This window comes from Pituophis catenifer, unplaced genomic scaffold (assembly GCF_029215685.1).
Source record: "Pituophis catenifer annectens isolate HBS135680 unplaced genomic scaffold, rPitCat1.0.hap2 SCAF_12, whole genome shotgun sequence".
In the NCBI taxonomy this organism is placed as follows: Eukaryota; Metazoa; Chordata; class Lepidosauria; order Squamata; family Colubridae; genus Pituophis; species Pituophis catenifer.
In genome coordinates, this window is record NW_027256892.1 from 17472517 (window position 1) to 17494349 (window position 21833).

At 40.3% G+C, this 21833-nt stretch overlaps 1 protein-coding gene across 1 annotated transcript in view; it reads left to right on the forward strand.

The window, feature by feature from the left end:
- Positions 1–2939: 2939 nt before the first annotated feature.
- The window catches only part of NFRKB (nuclear factor related to kappaB binding protein), a 33928-nt gene continuing 15034 nt past the window's right edge, over positions 2940–21833 (forward strand). The window contains exons 1-17 of the mRNA XM_070952443.1: positions 2940–2986; positions 6015–6108; positions 7817–7972; positions 9430–9631; positions 11690–11817; positions 11978–12152; positions 13420–13521; positions 13875–13948; positions 14655–14739; positions 15151–15334; positions 16432–16540; positions 16859–16985; positions 17759–17824; positions 18082–18161; positions 18244–18287; positions 20776–20836; positions 21542–21716. Coding sequence (XP_070808544.1) covers positions 7838–7972; positions 9430–9631; positions 11690–11817; positions 11978–12152; positions 13420–13521; positions 13875–13948; positions 14655–14739; positions 15151–15334; positions 16432–16540; positions 16859–16985; positions 17759–17824; positions 18082–18161; positions 18244–18287; positions 20776–20836; positions 21542–21716 — 1747 coding nt within the window. The 5' untranslated portion in view covers positions 2940–2986; positions 6015–6108; positions 7817–7837. The remainder of the gene's footprint in view (positions 2987–6014; positions 6109–7816; positions 7973–9429; positions 9632–11689; positions 11818–11977; positions 12153–13419; positions 13522–13874; positions 13949–14654; positions 14740–15150; positions 15335–16431; positions 16541–16858; positions 16986–17758; positions 17825–18081; positions 18162–18243; positions 18288–20775; positions 20837–21541; positions 21717–21833) is intronic.

A 21833-nucleotide genomic window follows, 5' to 3' on the forward strand; every position in this document is an offset into this window, starting at 1 on the left:
ACTTCAAAAAATATGGGTATACCATGTTTTCCCGAAAATAAGACCCTGTCTTATATTTTTTTGAACCCTGAAATAAGTGCTTGGCCTTATTTTCGGGGATGTCTTATTATTTTGGGGCACGTGGAGCAAGACGGAGCTCTTCTTGCCATCTTACCTGATTTCCAGCTCTGTTTCCCTAACCCTAACCCGAGGAAATGGCGGGGACCAGCTGCACATGTGTTTAAATATTTTTGGGGAGGCCTTATTTTCGAGAGGGGGGCTTATTTTAGCGCATGCACTCAAAAGCCCGATTGGTCTTATTATCAGGGGATGTCTTATTTTAAGGGAAACAGGGTACTAAATTTTTATTGATCCCCTGGCATTTCTTCTTGGGATGCTATTGAGAAATACAGTAGATTTATTCCAAGCACTAAATGTATTTTCTCCAACCTTTATAAATGGCACAGAGCAGCTTTATCCTTTCATTCTAAGGAGGAAATTGATTTAAATAGCAGTAGATGCCCAGCAGTCATATATAGTCAAACTGATTGCTCCAAAATGTGCTTGACAATATCTCCTGTAAACTGATTCCAGTGAGACATCATCCTGCAATAGAAACTGGAATAGGTGGGAAAAAATAGACATTCCTTAAAGTGGCAATAATTCTGACTTATTTTGTAGCGAAGGGCTTTTATTATTGCTAGTTTATCCACTCTACAGAGACAGTTAAGAGCCTTGGTGGCGCAGTGGACTAAAGTGCTGTTAAAGTAGCACTTAGCGGCCAGCTGCCTGCAATTACTGCGAGTTCAAATCTCACCAGGCTCAAGATTGACTCAGCCTTCCATCCTTTCGAGGTAGGTAAAATGAGGACCCGGATTGTGGGGGCAATAAGCTGACTTTGTATAAAAAAAGAACACCGCTTAGGGGGTGGCAAAAGCCCTACTAAGCAGGTATATACAAAAAAAGTATGAAGGCTATTGCTTAACGCATTGTAAGCCGCCCTGAGTCTTCGGAGAAGGGTGGCATATAAATCAAACCAATAAATAAATAAACTTGAATGCTTTGTAACTATAACTGGGGAAGTTTCCCCAGTGGGGAACTTTGTAACTATAACTGGGGAAGAATATAAATGAAACAATAATATGTAGAAAACTTTTTTTTTTTTTTTAAACCACACAGAATTTGTTTGCAAAACTCTTGCCTCTGGCATTTCCAGAAAGTAAGCACTCTTGTACTTGACACCAAAGCGACACTGATAACGTTATTCTGACCCGAGTCATACTGGCTAGGTAGATGTCAAGTAAAGATAGTTCATTGCACACTAACAGAGCATCAAATGCTCATCAATGGTGCTGGTTAAGTTCCACTCGGCATTCCTTGTCCGCAGTTCCCCTCAGTCCAGGTTCCCTGGTTCCTCAAACTAGGCCCAAGCCGAGGCACGAGAACAAAGAGGGAAGTCACAATGCTCCCTGTTGGAAGAAATATCCTCCTGGGTTCAGTTCCAAGTGGGGAAAAAGACACTGGATTCATGGAAGTTGATTGGAAAGGTTTATTGATGAACAGGATCACATGCCTTGGAGATCTTGGGCGAAAAAAAGGGATGCTGAGAGTCCCTGGGTTTTATACCCACTCTGGCTTTGAACTTCCCGAGGCACAGGAAGAGTATCCTGATTGATTGCTGTCAGAAGTCATAGCTAGCTTTTTAGGTTGTCTGTGCATTAAGCTTGGTTGAATCTTGCTGGGTGATGCAATGAAGGGCAATTAAATGGCTCTGCCTGAAGAATCAGTTTGTGGGGGCAATATTATTATTATTATTATTATTATTATTATTATTATTATTATTATTATTATTAAAATTTGTATACCGCCCTTCTCCCGAAGGACTCAGGGCGGTGCACAGCCAGATTAAAGTACATACAATACAAAATTTAAAATAATTTAAAACAGAATTAAATCCAATTGGCTTCCCGAAGTATTTAAAACCCATTACCCCTTAAAAACCTTTTAAAAATTTCAAGCCAGCCCAGCTTGTTGGAATAGGAAGGTCTTCAAAGCTCGACGGAAGCTGACTTTGTAAAAATATACAAAAGAATGAAGGCTATTGCTTAACACATTGTAAACCGCCCTGAGTCTCCGGAGAAGGGCGGCATATAAATCAAATTTAAAAAAAAAAAAAAAAGAAGGTAGATCTATGTTATGTAGAATAGACTGGCCCAGGCCTTACTTGGCCAATAAAGAATTCTGTTCTGCTCTGTTCTATTCTAATTCCTATTCTATTCTATTCTAAATTCTATTCTATTCCTATTCCTTCCTAATTTCATTCTATTCTATTCCATTGTTCTATTCTCATTCTAATTTTATTCTAATTCTACTCTATTTGCATTTGCAAAACCTGCAAGCCTTGGATAAGCATTGATGTTAAGACACGCGTCGTGCAAAGCCAGCCAGTTTAATGAGCTCGCGGGAGAGACGTCATGTGTTGCTGGTGCCTAGAAAGTTGGATCAACTCTTGACACCCGCCAAGCGCCCAGTTTGTGCTGCCTGGGCGTCTCTTTCTGCACCAAAGTTCCGCAAAGCAGAACGAGAGAAAGAAAGAAAGATTTTAAAGCCCGCGCCTGCGCAGGGGAAACCGGCTCACGCGGGAAAAAAAAAAAAAAGAGTCCGTGCATTCGGCACGTCGCGCATGCGCGCGTTGCGGTGCGGCCCTCGCGAGGAGGAGAAGGAGGGGAAAGAAGAGACATTTCCGCAGCAGGGGGAAGGGCCTCCGGGATTGGAACGCGCATGCGCACTCCGCAGCAGGAGCTGTCCGCGACTAGAAAAGCCTCCCGGGTTGGAGCGCGCATGCGCACTCCGCCCCTCCGTTCATTCCTCTCACACACACACACATACACATCCGTTCCGCACGTGGACGCCGCCGCCGCCGCCTTTCCCGCCGCGACCTGGAAGCGGAATGCGGGAGGCGGGGCCAGGCGGAGGAAGGCCGCGCAGTCGCCGTCGGGCTCCTGAGGTAACCGGGGTCGCAGGAGGAGAGATGGGATTTGGGGAGGGGGAGATCCGGGTGGGGTGAATTGTGTGGAAGTGGGTGGGGGTGGGGGCGGGGGCGAAGGTGTTTATCCCGTCCTCGAACCCCCCCCCCCGCTTTTCCCACGTGCAAAAGAAGATCCCCCTGACTGTCAGCTGAGATTTCTATTCATCTTCTCATGATCCTTATTATTATTATTATTATTCTCTTTTATTCATTAAACATGAAACTCAAGTCAACTGGGCATTTAAAAATGTGCCACAAATACCATGGACTGGGGCTAATGGTTGGTACGGGTTGCTGCCAGCGTCCTAGGTGGTGGTATTATTATTATTATTATTATTATTATTATTATTATTATTATTATTATTATTCTCTTTTATTCATTAAACATGAAACTCAGTCAACTGGGCATTTAAAAATGTGCCACAAATACCATGGACTGGGGCTAATGGTTGGTACGGGTTGCTGCCAGCGTCCTAGGTATTATTATTATTATTATTATTATTATTATTATTATTATTATTATTATTATTATTATTATTTATTGGTTAATCTTTAGTGAGATTCACAGCCTTTGAGGCTGGTTAATAGCTCAGCAGCTCGAGTCCTAACCAAGGACTTAGGAACTGTTAAGGTATCGTCGGAGGATGTAAGCTGTTCCGAGTAAGGTGGTTTTTTGTAGAGTCAAAATGTTCAAGTCCGGCAAATTTAGAATTTCTAAATAGCAGGGTAGCCCTTTGGGTATTGCTCCGAGGGCTCCAATTACAATCGGGACAACACACGATTTCTTTTTCCACAGTCGCTCAACTTCAATTTGTAAGTCCCGGTACTTTGTGATTTTTTCTTGCTGCTTATCTTCAATTCGTGCATCACCAGGTATTGCAATGTCAATGAACCATATTTTTTTCTTTTCAACTATTGTTATGTCAGGTGTGTTGTGGACCAAGTGCCTGTCAGTCTGAATCCTAAAGTCCCACAAGATCTTGAGTTTCTCATTCTCTAAAACTTTCTCAACCTGATGTTCCCAGTGGTTTTTGCTGTACTCAAATCCAAACTTCTGGCACAATTTCCAGTGAATGATCTTAGCAACGTGGTCATGGCGTTGTAGGTAGTCAGTTTGTGAAATTTTGCTGCACCCACTGATCAGGTGGTCGACTGTCTCATCTTTCTCATTGCAGAGGCGGCATTTGCTGTTGGTGGTAACATGTTGAATTTTTGCCTTCATGCCGTTTGTGGCTAGGGCTTGTTCTTGAGCTGCCAAAATAAAGCTTTCTGTTTCTTTTTTCAGTACTCCTCATCTTAACCAGTTCCAAGTTAGTTTCTGGTCAGTTTTGCCTTCAATACTTTTCAAGTATTGGCCATGCTGAGCTTTGCTTTTCCAATTTTCAGCTCGCTGCTCAATTACTTCTTTCTTATATTCTGCTTTTGTTTTAGTTGTCTTTAAAAGGCCTCCTTTATTTACTTCCTTAATCATTGGTTCTTCACTTTTCTGGATGTAATCATTCAAGCTGCGTTTTTCTTCTTCCACAGTCTGCTTTACTTGTATAGTAGTAGTAGTAGTAGTAGTAGTAGTAATAATAATAATAATAATAATAATAATAATAATAATAATAATAATAATGACATTGCAATACCTGGTGATGCACGGATTGAAGATAAGCAGCAAGAAAAAATCACAAAGTACCGGGACTTGCAAATTGAAGTTGAGCAACTGTGGAAAAAGAAAACGTGTGTTGTCCGGATTGTAATTGGAGCCCTTGGAGCAATACCCAAAGGGCTACCCCGCTATTTAGAAATTCTAAATTTGCCAGACTTGAACATTTTGACTCTACAAAAAACCACCTTACTCGGAACAGCTTACATCCTCTGACGATACCTTAACAGTTCCTAGGTCCTTGGTTAGGACTCGAGCTGCTGAGCTATTAACCAGCCTCAAAGGCTGTGAATCTCACTAATCTTTAATAATACCAATAATAATAATAATAATAACAACAACAACAACAACAACAACAACAACCATTGCTAGGATGGTCCTCTCAGAAGAGGCTAAGTTTCCCTCAGCAGTAGGTGAAAAATAACGTCCTTAAGTCCCAAAGGTGTTTTTTTTCAAGAGGCAAATGATGAGGAAAAAATAATGTACTTAAGTCATATTTTTTAAGGGTTTTTGCACTAGTTTGGCTGGGTTGCAAAAAAAAAAAAAAGATAAAAAGAACCCTTTATCCTAAAAAGGATAAAAAGAAGATTTAAAAGAGAAAAAAGAACAAGAGCAGGAAGAAGGAGCAGATAAGGAAGAAGAGGAAGAGGAAAACTAGAGGAAGAGGAAAAAGCAGGTGAGGAAAAAAGGAAGAGAAGAAAAAAAAGAAGACGAAAAGTAGAGAAAGAAGAAGAAGCATATGGGAGGAAGAAGAAAAAGATGACCAAAAACTAGAGGAAGAGGAAAAAGGTAAGAAGAAGGAAGAGGAGAAGAAAAGAAAAAAAGAAAAACAAGAGAAAGCGGAAGAAGTGAATAGGAAGAAGAGGAAGCAAATGATGACAAACACTAGAGAAAGAAAAGAGGAAAAAGGTGAGAAAGAGGAAGGAAAGGAAGAGGAGAAGAAAAAAAAACGAAGCTAGGAAGAAGAGGAAGAAAAAGTTAAGAGGAGAAACGAGAAAGAGGAAGAACAGATGAGAGGAGAAAAATAAAAAAAAGATACAGTCAAAGAATAATCTTTCTTTGAGACTTTAGTGGAGGTTTTCTCATGCAACATGGCTTATCATAAAATTGTTCTCACTGAAATACAGTCACAGGTGGGACACTTTCTTTTACAATATGAGTGAAGTTACAAAGAACTTTTTTTTAAGCGGCTGATACCATAATTGTTTTTCAGAATCAAGTGAGTTCTTGTTCTGACAAATGGGTAGTTTCGCAAAAAGAACATAAAATCTTCATTAGTATGGACACGATTCAGTCAATGAAAGAAAAAGCTTTAGAGGAGAACGTTGCTAATGAATGCTAATTTTATTTTTCCAGCATCGATGTATTTCAGATGGCAGCTATGAGCCTTTTTCTTCCCTCTTTAACGAATGTTCATGGGTTCTAGTGTACATCAAATAAAAACTCTAAGGTAAGAAATCTGTTTTCAGCCATTATTTATATGTTTCTGTTTCAAAATAAGCACTGCAGTTATGATATTAAACATACAATAGAATAGAATTCTTTATTGGCCAAGTGTGATTGACACACAAGGAATTTGCCTTTGGTGTATATGCTCTCAGTGTACGTAAAAAGACAAGATACATTTGTCAAGAATCATAAGGTACAACATTTAATGATAGTCATAGGGTACAAATAAGCAATCAAATCTTACTAGGAAACAATATCAATACAAATCGTAAGGATACAAGCAACAAAGTTACAGTCATGCAGTCATAAATTGGAGGAGATGGGTGATAGGAACGATGAGAAGACTAATAGTAATAGTAATGCAGACTTAGTGAATAGTTTGACAGTGTTAAGGGAATTATTTGTTTAGCAGAGTGATGGTGTTTGGGAAAAAACTGTCCTTGTGTCAAGTTGTTCTGGTGTACAGTGCTCTATAGTGTCGTTTTGAGGGTAGGAGTTGAAACAGTTTATGTCCAGGATGCGAGGGGTCTGTAAATATTTTCACAGCCCTCTTTTTGACTCATGCAGTATATTACACCTGCATAAAATTAACCTTTGAGGATATATTCCAATTTAAATAATTATGTTTATATTCTTAATCTTGGATCAATGGGGTACTTGGCATTTTGCTGTTTTCTCTCTTGCTTTTCTCCCTTACCAATGGAGGAAAGCGAACAAGGACACTGGAAAACCCACAAAGGCATGCTCACTGTTTGTTTTTTTATTCTTATTTAACACATCTTTATCTTGTTTATTTGGAAAATCTTATCTCTCGAAGAAGAAGCTCAAATGGTCATCTCATCTAAAAAAGAGATAGATCTGCAAACATTGGGGAGTATCAAGAAAAGGCAAAGAGAGAAGATCATTTTTTTAAGTCCAGAAAGAAATATAGTTCAGGTTAATTTGATTGTCCTTTTCTTGGCTATTAATTTGAGGTTCCTGTTCATTTGGCAAACAATGGAGTAAGGATTGTCCCACTTTTTAAGATATTTTGTCCCAGGGTAGGCGTGAGGAATAGCTGAACTTTTTTTTCTTTAGTCTGGCAGGGAAGATACAAGACAACAATTGTTCTTTCTCTGGCCCCTATAAAGAACCAGCATAGCTTTTTCTGTGACATGATCTTCCTCCTGGAGCTTGGAATAGAGAGTCATAAAGGAAAAAGTAATTAATGCTGGGAAAACTTTCCAAAATTTTCAACATATATAATGCACTGCAGTAAAAAATATGCATCTTTATTCCTGTATAGGGACGCGGTGGTTCAGTGGCTAAGACACTGTTCTTGTCGATCAAAAGGTCGGCAGTTCAGTGGTTCGAATCCCTAGTGCTGCGTAACGGGGTGACCTCCCATGACTTATCCCAGCTTCTGCCAACCTAGCAGTTCGAAAGCACGTAAGAAATGCAAGTAGAAAAATAGGGACCACCTTTGGTGGGAAGGTAACTGTTCCATGCGCCTTTGGCGTTTAGTCATGCCAGCCACATGACCACGAAGATGTCTTCGGACAGCGCTGGCTCTTTGGCTTTGTAACGGAGATGAGCACCACCCCCTAGAGTTGGGAACAACTAGCACATATCTGCGAGGGGAACCTTTACCTTTTTAGTAGGTTGAATTGTAAAAATAACTTTTGAATTAATAAATAATTAATAAATTAATAAATTTCTTTTTGTTCAAGTGCTTCACTGGTGTATGAACGATGGACTCTCTGGATCATATGCTCACTGATCCATTGGAACTGGGGCCAACTGGGGAAGGAAATGGCACCCAAATTATGGAGGATTGCATGCTGGGATCCATACGCATTAGCCTTCCTGAAGATCTTTTGGAAGATGTGAGTAGACATCCAAAATATTAACCGAACAGTTATCATTATTATCTTCAGAAATATTAAATTAGAAAAGGTAATCATTATATATTCTGTAATTTAGTCAGGAAATACACATTTTTGTGTATCAATAACTGGATCAGGATCATTTATTGAATGAGTATCACTTCCTTCCTCTTGTCCAGGGGTGTCAAACTCGCAGCCCGTGGGCCGGATGCATCATGTGCTGGCTTTGCCCCCGCTTGGTTTAGCAAAGGGAGAAAAAGTCTCGATACATCATGTGATGCTGCCATGATGCCATGAGTTTGACACCTCTGTTCTTGTGTCATTCTTCTTAGAATCACTTTGCAAATTCAGGGAAATGGAGCAGACATTAGAATAATTGCTTGAGTAAAAAAAAAGAGACCAAGTGTCTTATTTCCTTAGTATAATTCTTTGACTGTTTGGACGACTCTTTTTGTACCTCTAAAAAATTCAGGTAGGGTACACAAATGGAAAGTCGTTACCTGTGCATAACGTCCAAAATGTAAATACTGCTGAATTGATCATTCAAAAAAGTAATGTGATGGCTTTTTCTTTTTTTTCTTTTTTTTCAAAATGAATAATTGTGCTTCCAAAGATTATTTACAAAGCCCTCTGGGTTTTAGAAGGGAAAGTTGTTTGAATCTGGATTTTGCATACAATACCACGTTTCTCTCTGCCAAAATTAGTGGCTCAACCTAATGACCAAATCTCCTATCTTACCTGACCTCCTTCCCCCTCCTCCTTTGTGTGTCCTTCCACAGATGATGTTGGACATTAAGAACTGATTCTGTTTTCTCCATTGTGGGGTTCACACCAGGGGTGAAATGCTACCGGTTGGGATTGGTTCGCCCGAACCTGTAGTAATAAAAGCTACCAGTTCGGGCGAATCAGTAGTAAATAAAATGCTACCAGTTCAGGGGAACTGGTATTTCCGACGATCTGCTGTGCCACGTGATTTATATTTGCTAGAAAGCAGGAAATCCTGCTTTCTAGCGAATCTAAATCGCGTGGCACAGCTGTTCCCCCCCCCACCCCTCGCTGTTCTACTTAACTTAGAAAAGGCTTCTTAATCCTTAATCTTAGTGCCTGTGTGCAAAGTGCACATTTGGCACACACTGCGCATACATGCACAAAGCGAACCAGTAGTGAAGCAAACCAGTAGCAGACTTCAGGGCATTTCACCCCTGGTTCATACCGTGGAACAAACTAACTGAAGCAGGCCTCTCCTAACTACTGCTTAGGAATGAGTTCAAAACAGATTTTCCCATGGATTTTACCAGTACTTCTACCACTCCTGTTTTAGTTTATATTTGTCATGTTTTAATGAATATTGTATTGTATCATTGCAAGAGCTGCTAAGGGAATAAGCGGCATATAATTTTTTTTTTTTTAAAAAAAATCTTTCTGATCATTTATTCTATCTGTTATATTTTCTGCAGCCTGAGATCTTTTTTGAAGTCGTCAGTCTTTCAACCTGGCAGGACGTGTTGGTGGATTCACAGCGAGAACATTTAAAAAAGTTTTTGCCCCGCTTCCCAGAAAACAGTCCCGATTTCCAGAATAATCTTATCCTGTCCCTATTTAATGGAGAGAACTTCCGATTTGGAAACCCACTTCATATTGCCCAAAAACTCTTCCGGGGTCAGTGACATTTTAACATATGTTTTTAAAACTCGACTTTGTGCTTACCTTTAATGGCTTGTCTTGTTTTGTACTGCATGTTAAAATTACACTTGCTTATGAACCATTCATAGATGAGACAGCTATATCTGGCTTCATAAATCTATGTAGATTCTCAGTCACCCAGGTCATGGTTGTCCCAAAGGGGCAGCTAAAGGCTCTCAGTTAAAGAAGCTGCTTGGATGAGAAGCGAAATATCTTCCAATAAAAAAAAGAAAGTCCAGTTGCCTCTTGAAAAAGCACTTTGGGGATAAATCTAGCTTCAGAATCATTAAAGATTCAAAATGATGAGTTGTTATTAACTTAAAAAGTTAGTTTCCTTGAATAACCTTTACATGAACTGCTGCATAAGGTTGAACATATTGCTTAATGTTTCAAGGGTTTCCAGTTGTTCTACGTCTGTGGCTTCCGGCGTCCCGATATAGCCAGTTGGTGCCATCGCTGGCTATTGGGGGCAAGTTATTGGCCCCCACGGACAGGGCTCGCAACTTGGGCTTCCTCCTGGATGCACGGCTGTCTTTAGAAGAGCATATGACGGCCGTGGCCAGGGGGGCTTTTTATCAGGTCCACCTGATTCGCCAGTTGCGTCCCTTTCTGGATCGGGACTCCTTACGCACAGTCACTCAGGCACTCGTCACTTCCCACCTGGACTACTGCAATGCTCTCTACATGGGGCTCCCCTTGAGGAGCACCTGGAGGCTCCAGCTGGTGCAGAATGCGGCCGCGCGGGGGATTATGGGAGCGAGGGGGCACTCCCATGTGACACCTCTCCTGCGTGAGCTGCATTGGCTTCCAGTGGTCTTCCGGGTGCGCTTCAAGGTGTTGGTTACCACCTTTAAAGCGCTCCATGGCATAGGACCTGGGTATTTGCGGGACCGCCTTCTGCCGCCGATAGCCTCCCACCGACCAGTACGCTCCCACAGAGAGGGACTCCTCAGGGTGCCATCAGCCAGGCAATGTCGGCTGGTGACCCCCAAGGGGAGGGCCTTCTCTGTGGCAGCTTCTGCCCTCTGGAACAATTTGCCCCCGGAGATACGAAGGATATCGGATCTCCGGGTCTTTTGCCGTGCCCTGAAAACTTTTCTTTTCTATCAAGCAGGGCTGGCGTAACCACCCCCCCCCTTTTTAAAGTCTTTTTTAGTTTTTTAGCTTTTAAATTGTCAATGGGTTTTAATTCGAATTGTTTTAAATTTGGGCCAAAGTTATGTAATTCTTTTAATAATTTTAAATTTTGTATTGGTATGTGTTTTAGTTCTGGCTGTGCACCGCCCTGAGACCACTAGGAGAAGGGCGGTATACAAATTGAATTAAATAAATAAATAAATAAAATAAATGTCCAGATGATATATGCTGTTCATTATTACACATTTGTGTTTCATCTTTCAAGATGGCTTTCATGAGAATTCTCACTTTATTTTATTTCCATCAGGAACACTCTGGGACACACATAAAACAATTGGTGTTTTAGTCACATTGTCAGTAGAGCTATCTTGATTTTTTTTTAAATTGTACCCTGCAAACACCCTGTTTGTGAAGGTTGGCTGAAAAGGTTGTAGACTTAAGCTTGAAGCTCCCCAGTCCCATATGTTGACTCTTACCCTGACAGTGAGCAGTCATGTGTATCTCTAAAGTCATATTGCAGACATGTAATAATAAAATGTCCAAATTTCAGCAGCAGAATATTTGACACATTCCTTGGAATTTAATGGTGATTTTTATAATGGGAATGGGAGCAGTCCTATTTTTTTCCTCAAAACCCAACAAAACAAGACTGTCTCCCAAATAAGACCAGCCCCTTCCAGTAACATCAGTGCTGATGAATCTGGCTCGTCTACAGGTTGGGAGATCTGATTTGGAGAAACCTCAAGTCACTTTTGTCCTTGCTTTACATAGGCACAGATTTTGAAGTATTGCTTGGGATCCTGACAAATTGCCAGTTTTCTTTGTAATATAGCCTTTTCTTCACTGGTTGCTAGGATTAAACAAAATAAAGGAACAACAGGAATGTTTCTCTTCTAGATGGACATTTCAATCCTGAAGTGGTGAAGTACAGACAGCTTTGCTTCAAGTCCCAGTATAAGCGCTACCTCAGTTCCCAGCAGCAGTACTTTTATCGATTGCTGAAACAGATTCTTGCCTCCCGGAATGTAAGTATTGGAAGGCACAATTGTGGGGTACAGTGTAGATCTTAAACTCTGCATCTGTTGCCTCGTAGAACTCTAGATCTCAGGAATAGTAAAACTAGATCTGCTAGATTTAATAAGGATGTAGCATCTGAAGTTGCCTTCTTCATGGTGTCTGTTTCAGCATCTGTTAGAACTCGCTAGGAAGGGGGGATCAGATCTGGCTGTGAAGAGAAAATACTCGGCAGCTGCTTATGCTGCTGAAGAACGAGATAGACGAACACATCGGCGATACCTTAAAATCCTCAGGGAAGTTAAAGAAGAATGTGGAGACACCACCCTATCCTCTGATGAAGAAGGTACTACCAGTGTGGCTTTGATGGATTAATAGAAACCTTCAGGTGGAGAATGCATTATTTCTCAACTGTGGCAGCTTTAAGATGGGGGGACTCCAGCTTTAAGATGGGGGGACTTCAACTCCCAGATGGGGGGGGGGACCAACTCCCAGAATTCCTCAGCCAGCAAGACTAGAGTTGAATGGTCAGCAACATTGGATATATTCAGGGCTACGTTAATTCTCAAGTGCGTTTGCTGAAATTGTCTTGCTGTTGTTGTTAGTTGCGAAGTCATGTCCGACCCATTGCGACCCCATGGACAATGTTCCTCCAGGCCTTCCTGTCCTGTACCATCCTCTGGAGTCCATTTAATCTCACGCCGACTGCTTCAGTGACTCCATCCAGCCACCTCATTCTCTGTCGTCCCCTTCTTCTTTTGCCCGCAATCTTTCCCAGCATTAGGCTCTTCTCCAGTGAGTCTTTCCTCCTCATTAGGTGTCCAAAGTATTTGAGTTTCATCTTCAGAATCTGGCCTTCTAAAGAGCTGTCAGGGTTGATCTCCTCTAGGACTGATCGGTTTGATCGCCTTGCAGCCCAAGGGACTCGCAGGAGTCTTCTCCAGCACCATTCTTCAAAGGCCTCAATTCTTTGATGCTCAGCCTTCCTTATGGTCCAACTTTCACAGTCATACATTGCAACTGGGAAAACCATAGCTTTGACTATACGCACTTTTGTTGGCAGGGTGATGTCTCTGTTTTTTAGTATGCTGTCTAGATTTGCCATAGCTTTCCTCCCCAGGAGAAAGCGTCTTTTAATTTCTTGGCTGCAGTCCCCATCTGCGGTGATTTTGGAGCCCAGGAAAATAGTGTTTTTCACGTGTTTAAGGCAGAAAGTGCTTTTTGATCAGAGTTCTTCACATGTTGCCACTCTTCAGTAATGTCCCCTTAAATTTCCTGTTCAGCTTAGGAAATAAGCCCAGATCTATTTCTCTCAACATGTTTTTTCAACCAAAGTTACTGTTATAGAACATTATTTATTTTGAAGATTGTTACTTTTTTTATTGTTGCAGTCAATTTCCTAAAATAACATTGTTTCCTTAGAATTAGAAATAGATTTAACATAATATTCCTTATTGCTTTGTGGTCTTTTAAAGGTATTTATATGGTTCTAACTTTTTTGATTAAAGAAGTGAAATTGTCAAGTTACTTAAATAGATGATTGTGTTTACTGATTAAAAAAAAATGTTGTGCGCCAAGCATCCCTCTAGAAACCTGACTGTTTTGTATTTCAGATTTGAGTTCCTGGATTCCAACCTCTCCAGCCCACTGTTCAAGTCCTGCTGTTCCTCTGAGAGTGATACCCACTTTGTCAACCCAAGACATGAAAACAGCAGGTGTTGTATTCTTAAACCATCTTGAAAAATTTCTCCATAGTAAAATTGTGCAAGATATTTTACTTTTATTGGGAAAACTAGTTTTTCTAGTTTTTCTTTTCTTTTTTTAAAAAGCTGTTTTGCAAAAAAATCATCCTTTTTTACTCTGTGAGGGACAGCGGACAGTTTTAATAAAAATATGTAGGCAATAACTATGAGCCATGGCTTTTGAAGAAGATAGATGTATAAAAGAATAATTTAAATACTTATACGTTTAATGGGATAGGATATATACATTATATTATTCATTGTGGCATAATTTTATGTAAATATATTCATATCATTTTAATAATATTGAGTTTGTTTGCCACCAGATAAATTGGATTTCGGTGAGAATAGCTTGAAGATGATGCTGAAGAAACACCATGAAAAGCGCAAGCGGCAACCAGTAAGTTAAAGGGCAGTGAGATGGCTGCTCTTTAATATTTAGTTATTAGCATCCTTTAAAGTAGCCAAGAAGGACACTAATAATAGGCCGTTGACTTCCTTTCTCATGTGCTAGATGTCAGCTTCCAAGCTGCCATAAGGAAGGAGAGGAGAGGCTTGAACTTTCACCTACTTAATTCCCCTGAAGAACTGTCTCCACAGAGATGGGAGGGGAGGGGGGACATTCTTGTGAACTGACGGAGATGGGATGAGAAGAGTGGCTTGGAAGATGGCCAATGAGACGCAGAGAATTGGGAACCGGAAAGAGAGGTTTTTTTGGGGGGGGCAAAGTTCAGTGCTAACTGTGCATTGAGTCAGGGTCAGTTCATTATGCTCAATAAAGAGAAAAATTTCCTCAAAGATCAGGCGTTTGGAAATTCATTTATTTGGAGATAACAACGAAGCTTGACACTAATATGTACTCAAACATCTTAACTGGTTGAATGTGTTTTATTCCCACATGTTCCAACCTAAATTTGGTTTGAGGACCAAAACTCGAAAGGGCTGTGCTTTTTTCTGTAGACCTGTGATCCTCGGTCTTTGTATGGCCCTTACCTGAGTTGGGCATTTGTCTTATCCCATCAAAGGCTGCTAGGGTGCTGCTTCTTGCTGGTTTCTTTTTGCGGTAAACCTGATTTTTGTTTGCTCTCTTCTTTTCTTCTTCATAGAATCACCCTGATCTGATGACAGGGGATCTGACCCTGAATGACATCATGACACGTGTGAATGCTGGCAGGAAGGGATCTTTGGCAGGTCAGTGAATCAGATGCCGCAAACTTGTGCCTTATCAGTGATTCAAACGAAATTTTTTGCATTGCTCCAAAAAGATCCATGATAATTAAAGGCTATACATCTTCAAGCAAAAAGGCAGAATGCCCAATATATTTGTAAACCATGTAAATGTGTGCAACCACAGCTGTTATGTACAATTAGAGCTGCATCTATTTGCATGTTCATTTTAGGATGAGTGCCACTGTACTTAGAATTTGCTTCCTGATAAGCATTCAAGTGTAAAGTTATATGATTAAAGGGGTTTTTAATTCTTGATGCATAGTAGGAATACTTATGTTTCTAAATTATACATTGTTTTTAAAAACTGTTTTGTAACTAAGCACATCTTTTTTGTCTCTCTTGTTTTAAAAAAAGCCTTGTTTGACCTTGCAGTCCTCAAAAAGAAGGTGAAGGAAAAGGAGGAGAAAAAGAAAAAGAAGCTAAAAGTGATTAAATCCGAGGCTGAAGATTTCTCTGAAACTCTTGGCAACTCTGATGGGATCCCTCCTGTTTCTCAAAACCCCTCCCCCATCCCTCCCCTGTGGGATCCCCCATCCCTCCCATCTGTTAAAGAAGAGTAAGTCACTTCCAAAGGGAATGGCAATTGTACATGTAACCCCCCAAAATGTAAAATAAATTAATAGTTGTAATGAAGCCAGTTCTAGCCACATAGAGGTTAATCAACATGGAAAATATTTTGCTCCCGCTAGCTAAGTTTCAAACTCAGTATGCCATACATCAATTAATCTGTTTTAGGTTGCAGTCTTGTCAGATAAATATAAATATGATTTACGATAAGGCACAGATACAGGTTAGGTCAGCTTTCAACACACATTGCAACATCAAGTCCAAAAACAGAAAATTATTTGTATGTGTGTGTGTGTATACATACATACATTGACTTCAGATGAGGAAGCATAACATATTTCTCTTGTTTTAAAGCTACAAATTGTGACTGAAAAAGCACCTAAGCGTGTTGGGGATAAGTTTGGGATAAGTAAGGGAATGATATTCAGATAATTGGATCAGTCACAAATTTATTAAGTAACCTCTTAGGTTTAATAGTTCTCCCAGATTATATTATTGAGATACCTTACCTCATATTTGGGTATCTGGGATAATATATGTGAAAATTTGAACACAGAATGATATATCTGAGTGTGATTGCCATGTAATCCCTAAGCCCTATATGGCTTAGGCCCAGGATATTTGTCGGACCATCTGCAGCCCGCAACAGCTTCCCATCGCCTGGTACGTTCTCACAGGGAGGGTCTTCTCTGGGTGCCGTCGGCTAGACAATGCCGGCTGGCGATCCCCAGGGGTAGAGCTTTCTCTGTGGGTGCGCCCACTCTTTGGAATCAATTCCCCCTGGGGCTTCGGTTGGCTCCTGACCTTCGCACCTTCCGCCGCGAATTAAAAACATGGCTGTTTGCATCGCCCAACCTGGACTGAGGGGGTTTGATTATTTTAATGGGTTTTAATATATGTTTTAAATTTTATTTATACATTTATGTATTTTGTATGTATTTTATGTTTCATTGGGTTTGTTTTTATTGTTGTGAGCCACCCTGAGTCTACGGAAATAGGGCGACATACAAATCACATAAAATAAAATAAATAAATAAAATAAATACTTATATAATTAAGTTAAAATAAACCTATTTTCTTTCCAAGGCCTCTTGAAGACATCAAGCCTTGTCTTGGAGTGAATGAAATCTCCTCCAGCTTCTTTTCTCTGCTTCTCGAGATCCTGTTGTTAGAAGGTCCTGCTAGTCTCTCAGTGGTAAGAGTTTGTTTTCTCTTCTAGGTGCTTTTCTAGATTCGGAATTATTCAGGCTAGAATTCTATCCTTCCAAATTCAGTGGACTCATTTTGTGTTGGTCGCCTTTCCTCTTTTCCTCGCCCATGAACAGCACTGTGGTTTCCACTTACCCAGTTGGAATCGGGCATTATCAGAAATTGAATTAATAAATAATATTCCTATGTGGAGGTAAGGGCCTCTCTGATTTTATTTGTTTGGCAGTTGAGTTAGCCATGTATGACTCTGAGCTTCACACTGAATGTGTGGTATAAATTCTACCTGTCATCTTGTTTCCTTCAGCTGGAAGATAAAGTCATGGACTGGCAATCTTCTCCTGCCAGCACATTAAACAGCTGGTTCTCCTTTGCCCCCAACTGGTCAGAACTGGTTTTACCTGCCTTGCAATATCTCACTGGAGTCAGCAGAGGTGAGACAGGTTTTTTTTTTTGTTATCATCCAAAACAAGCCATTTCTTTAAAGCTGAAAGTGAGCAGTTACTTGGTGCTCATCAAAAATTTAAGCTAACTAAACAAGTGTTAAACAAGTGATGCTTATGTTCTTTGGTTGGAATTTGCTTATATCTAATCTGGCCTTGTTATTTGATTTTTTTTTTAATACAAGCCACTTAATGTCAAAGGAAGCAGTTGTCAGAATAAACACCTTGTTGATATCATACTTGTCTTTTTCTGAGATTCATTCAGTTAAAACAAACTTTTGATCTTGGAAGAAATGTGTTCAAAAACTTTATTCCACATGATAAAAAATAGAGAGCAATATTTTTTTTATCTGGGTGTTTCATGCTGTCAAATATGTGTGGCTTTAAAGGAAATCTTTCACACACAAAAAATTCATGCCTGGAAGAGTTGTGTTACATGTTTCCAATGTTGTGTTGCACTACCATTTTCATGCCAGGCTTTAAATACCTTTTTTTTTCCTTGTGGATTGCTTTGCAATGGAAAATACAGATTTCCCAAATGTAGTGATGTATCCAGCTACAGTTCATACTAGGATAGAAATCCATAGATTGAATTACAGCGTTTTTGGATAGGGCATCCATGACAGTTTATAAAAGAACACGAATGAGCAATGGTCGAACTTCACATTTTCCATAGGTTGACCTTTAATCCAGTGCTACAGTCTGAGTGATTTAAAAAACACATTACAGTCGTGCCTAAACCTAGCAAAATGTTTTTGTTACAGATGCTTCTTCCAGTTTTTCTCCTTTTGTTGAATTCAAGGAAAAAACTCAGCAATGGAAACTGATAGGTAAAGTAGCTAAGTCGCCTTCTCCACTCTTCTTATTAAATCTTGTCATCTAGATAGATTCATATACATTTACTTTTATCTTTCCTAATTTCTGTTGTGGCGGAAATAAATATTGATATTATTTCCACACTTTTCCGTTCATTATAGCAGAAGAATCAGGTGATGGAGGGTGGGGTATCCCAGCATCTGTTGTGTTGCTGTTGTAGTGTAAGTATTCGTGGTAGATGATAATCTGTGTGGCTTGTTTTCTTCTCTAGGCTCTTCCCAAGATCACGAGAAGGAGCTAGCAGCTCTCTTCCAGCTTTGGTTGGAGACTAAAGACCAAGTTTTCTTCAAGGTGCAGCCAATATTTATTTCAACTAGTACACATCCAGCTGGTTTCTCCATCATGTCTCATAGTCTTTCTTTCTCTTTTTCAGGACAACGAAGATAGTTCAGATGCTACCACACCGGTTCCACGAGTGTGAGTATTTATGGATTTCAGAAGCCATTTTAAAAATGGAACTTTGCCTAAACCTTAAAAATCAGTTTTGGTAGTCAACACTAAATTGTTCAGGGTGCCGTCACTAAAGCAGTGTCGACTGGTGGTTCCCAGAGAAAGAGTCTTTTCTGTGGGGGCACCTACCCTTTGGAACAGGTTACCCCCAGGGATACGAATGATCCCAGATCTTCGTACTTTCCGTCGCGCACTTAAGACCTTTCTATTTCACCAAGCCGGGCTAGCATAAATCTCTTCTAATTGTTCTAAATCTTTATGCTGAAAATTCTTAACCGATGAACCAAATTGGCTTAATCATCTTATATTCACATTTTATATGTATGTTATTTTAACTGTTCACCGCCCTGAGTCCTTCAGGAGAAGGGCGGTATAAAAATTAAATAGATAGATAGATAGATAGATAGATAGATAAATATAGGTAGTCCTCAATTTACTACAGCTCATTTAGTGATGGTTCAAAGTTATGAAAACACTGAAAAAAGTGACCTGTGACCATTTTTCGCACGACTGTTGCAGCATCCCCAATGGTCACGTGGTCGAAATTCAGATGCTTCGCAACTGGTTCCTATTTATGACGGCTGCAGTGTCCCGGGGGTCATGTGATCATTTTTTTTTTTGCAACCGTCTGACAAGCAAAGTCATCGGGGAAGCCAGATTCACTTAACAGCCGTGTTACTAACTTAAATGACGGCAGTGATTCACTTAACAACTGTGGCAAGAAAGGTCGTAAAATGGGGCAAAACTAACAATAAGTGTTTCACTTAGCAACATAATGTTTGGGCTCAATTGTGGTCTCGAGGACTATGTGTAGCATCCAAGAATATTCATGCTTGTACTGTTATTAAAGAGGAATTCTTAGGTACATTTTGGGTGCAAAAGTAAAAATAAATTTTAAACAATTCAAAGAACTAGAACAATATTATTAGTGATTATCTTTTCTGTTTGTTGATTAATAGTTTTCTAAAATTATGTTAATTCATAACCACAGCATACACAGAACACAGATGTCCAGTAAACTAAGAATAATTTAGAATTATTCAGAATTATGCAAAATACTTTGCATTTATTAATCCGTCAAGTGTCCAAATGAATGTTTCCCTCTTATTAGAGGTGCTTAAAAATGATAGGCACTCCTGTACTCATAATGCTCAAAATTGGTTTCTGGCTTTCCTAAAATTGGCTTGCCTATATTTCCAATTATTTTCTCTGACACTCATCAATTTTTTTTTATTCATATAAGTTTTAACAAGGTAGCCAGCATAGATGACAAAAAAAAAAAATCTTATCCTTTCTCATCATTATTTATTGCTGTCACTTGTTCTGAGTTTCTCTGTACAGCTAGTCCTCAACTTATGACCAGTCAATAAGTGATCATTTGAAGTTAAGATCTAGTTATACCCAGATACAAACTTCCAGTGCCTTCCCCCCCAATAGTCACATAATTGCATTTTGGGCACTCAGCAACCGTCCCACATTTATGGCCGATTGCAGAGTCCTGTGGTCATATAATTTTTTTTGCGTTTACTTCCAGTTTCCTGCAAAAAAACCCGCCCATTTCAGACAACGGATTTCATTATGATCACGGTGTTCACTTAATAACCACAGTGATTCACTCATGCCCTCGTTACCTCTAGGTTGGACTACTGTAACACCCTCTACATGGGGCTGCCCTTGGGATGCGTCCGGAGGCTCCAGCTAGTCCAGGACGCAGCCACGCGGGTAGTTACGGGGGCGTCTAGATACTCCCGTGTAACACCTCTCCTGCGTGAGCTGCACTGGCTGCCGGTGGCGCTCCGGATACATTTCAAGGTGCTGGTGCTCACCTATAAAGCCCTTCATGGCTTAGGCCCGGGATACTTGCAGGACCATCTCCAGCCGCTCTCCCACCGTCCTGTGCGCTCTCACAGAGTCGGCCTCCTCAGGGTGCCGTCGGCCAAACAATGTTGGCTAACGGCCCCCAGGAGGAGGGCGTTCTCTGTGGGAGCCCCGACCCTCTGGAATGGATTTTCCCACCGAGCTCAGGATAGCCCCCGACCTCCTTTCCTTCCGTCGCGAGCTGAAGACGTGGCTCTTTCGTCAACTCAACTGATCCGTTTGGGGATACATTGTCATAATTTTAAACAGCTTTTTAATAGGGTTGCTGATTTTAATTTTATTTCATTGTGATTTGTATTGGAATTTGTTATATTGTAAGCCGCCTTGAGTCCCTAGGGAGAAAGGAGGCATATAAATCGCAATAATAAATAAATAAATAAATAAATAAATAAATAAATAAATAAATAAATAAATAAAATGACTGCCGCAAAAAAGGTTGTGAAATTGGGCATGGTCACGTGGTGACCTGCTTAACAACCTGCACAACTTAACAACTGTGATTCTGGGCTCAATTAACGGTCACAAATTGAAGGCTACCTATAGTCATTCTGATCATTGAGTTTCTTGTCTGTTTCAGAAGGACAGACTATATAGTCCGGCCTAGCACTGGAGAAGAAAAACGTGTTTTCCAGGAACAGGTAAGGTTAGCAAGGATTCAGCCTCAGACATGTATGGAAACAGCTGCAGTTGGCAAGTACTGTCGCAATGGTTCTTAAGTTCTTTCACCCTATTCCCAGTCTCCAATAAAACTGGTCTCTGTTGCTTTGCACAAGCATCTTGATAGCAACAGTCCAAAATAGGTCTTTGAGTCACAGACAAGCAATTATAAATTGCTCTGCAATATCCAGAATATGCCCCAATTACCCCCAGTTTAAGAACCACTGCGCCATTGCTCTGCCTCCATTCAGTTTTCCTCTGATTAATGGGATCAACGTTTTTAATGCTCATTGTTCATCATCTGCATTGCACAGACAGCCTATGGAAATGCTAAATGCAGACTTTTAAATCCTGCTGATCACTGTCAGCCAAATCGTGGAATTTTCAGTGAAAACAAATGGGATATTTTCATGTTAGCACTTCAGATAAAATAGATTGTATAATATTTTTTTTTTGGTTCAGAAGCAAATGTCATACTGCCAAGTACTTACTTCTCTTTCTTATGGTACTTGGTTTTTCCCTCTTCATTCTTTATTCATGGTTGGTTACATTTGTCAAGTGGAAGTGCTTCAGACCCATCCGACAGTGTAACTTTTGTGGCAGAGAAAGACTTCTACCTGCATATGCCTACCTTATTCTCTTGTGAATCTCTTACGTGGGTGTCCTTCATCCTTCTATGTCTGCAGGAACGCTATCGATACAGCCAACCTCACAAAGCTTTTACCTTCTGTATGCATGGCTTTGAGTCAGTGGTGGGCCCTGTGAAAGGAGTATTTGACAAGGAAACCTCTCTAAACAAACCCCGGGAACATTCTCTGTTACGATCAGATAGACCTGCATATGTCACCATATTGTCTCTTGGTAAGTGTGTGTGTGTGTGTGTGTGTGTGTGTGTGAGAGAGAGAGAGAGAGAGAGAGAGAGAGAGAGAGAGAGAGATTCTATATGTGTCCATTGAATTTTGCAGTGGGAGGAAATGA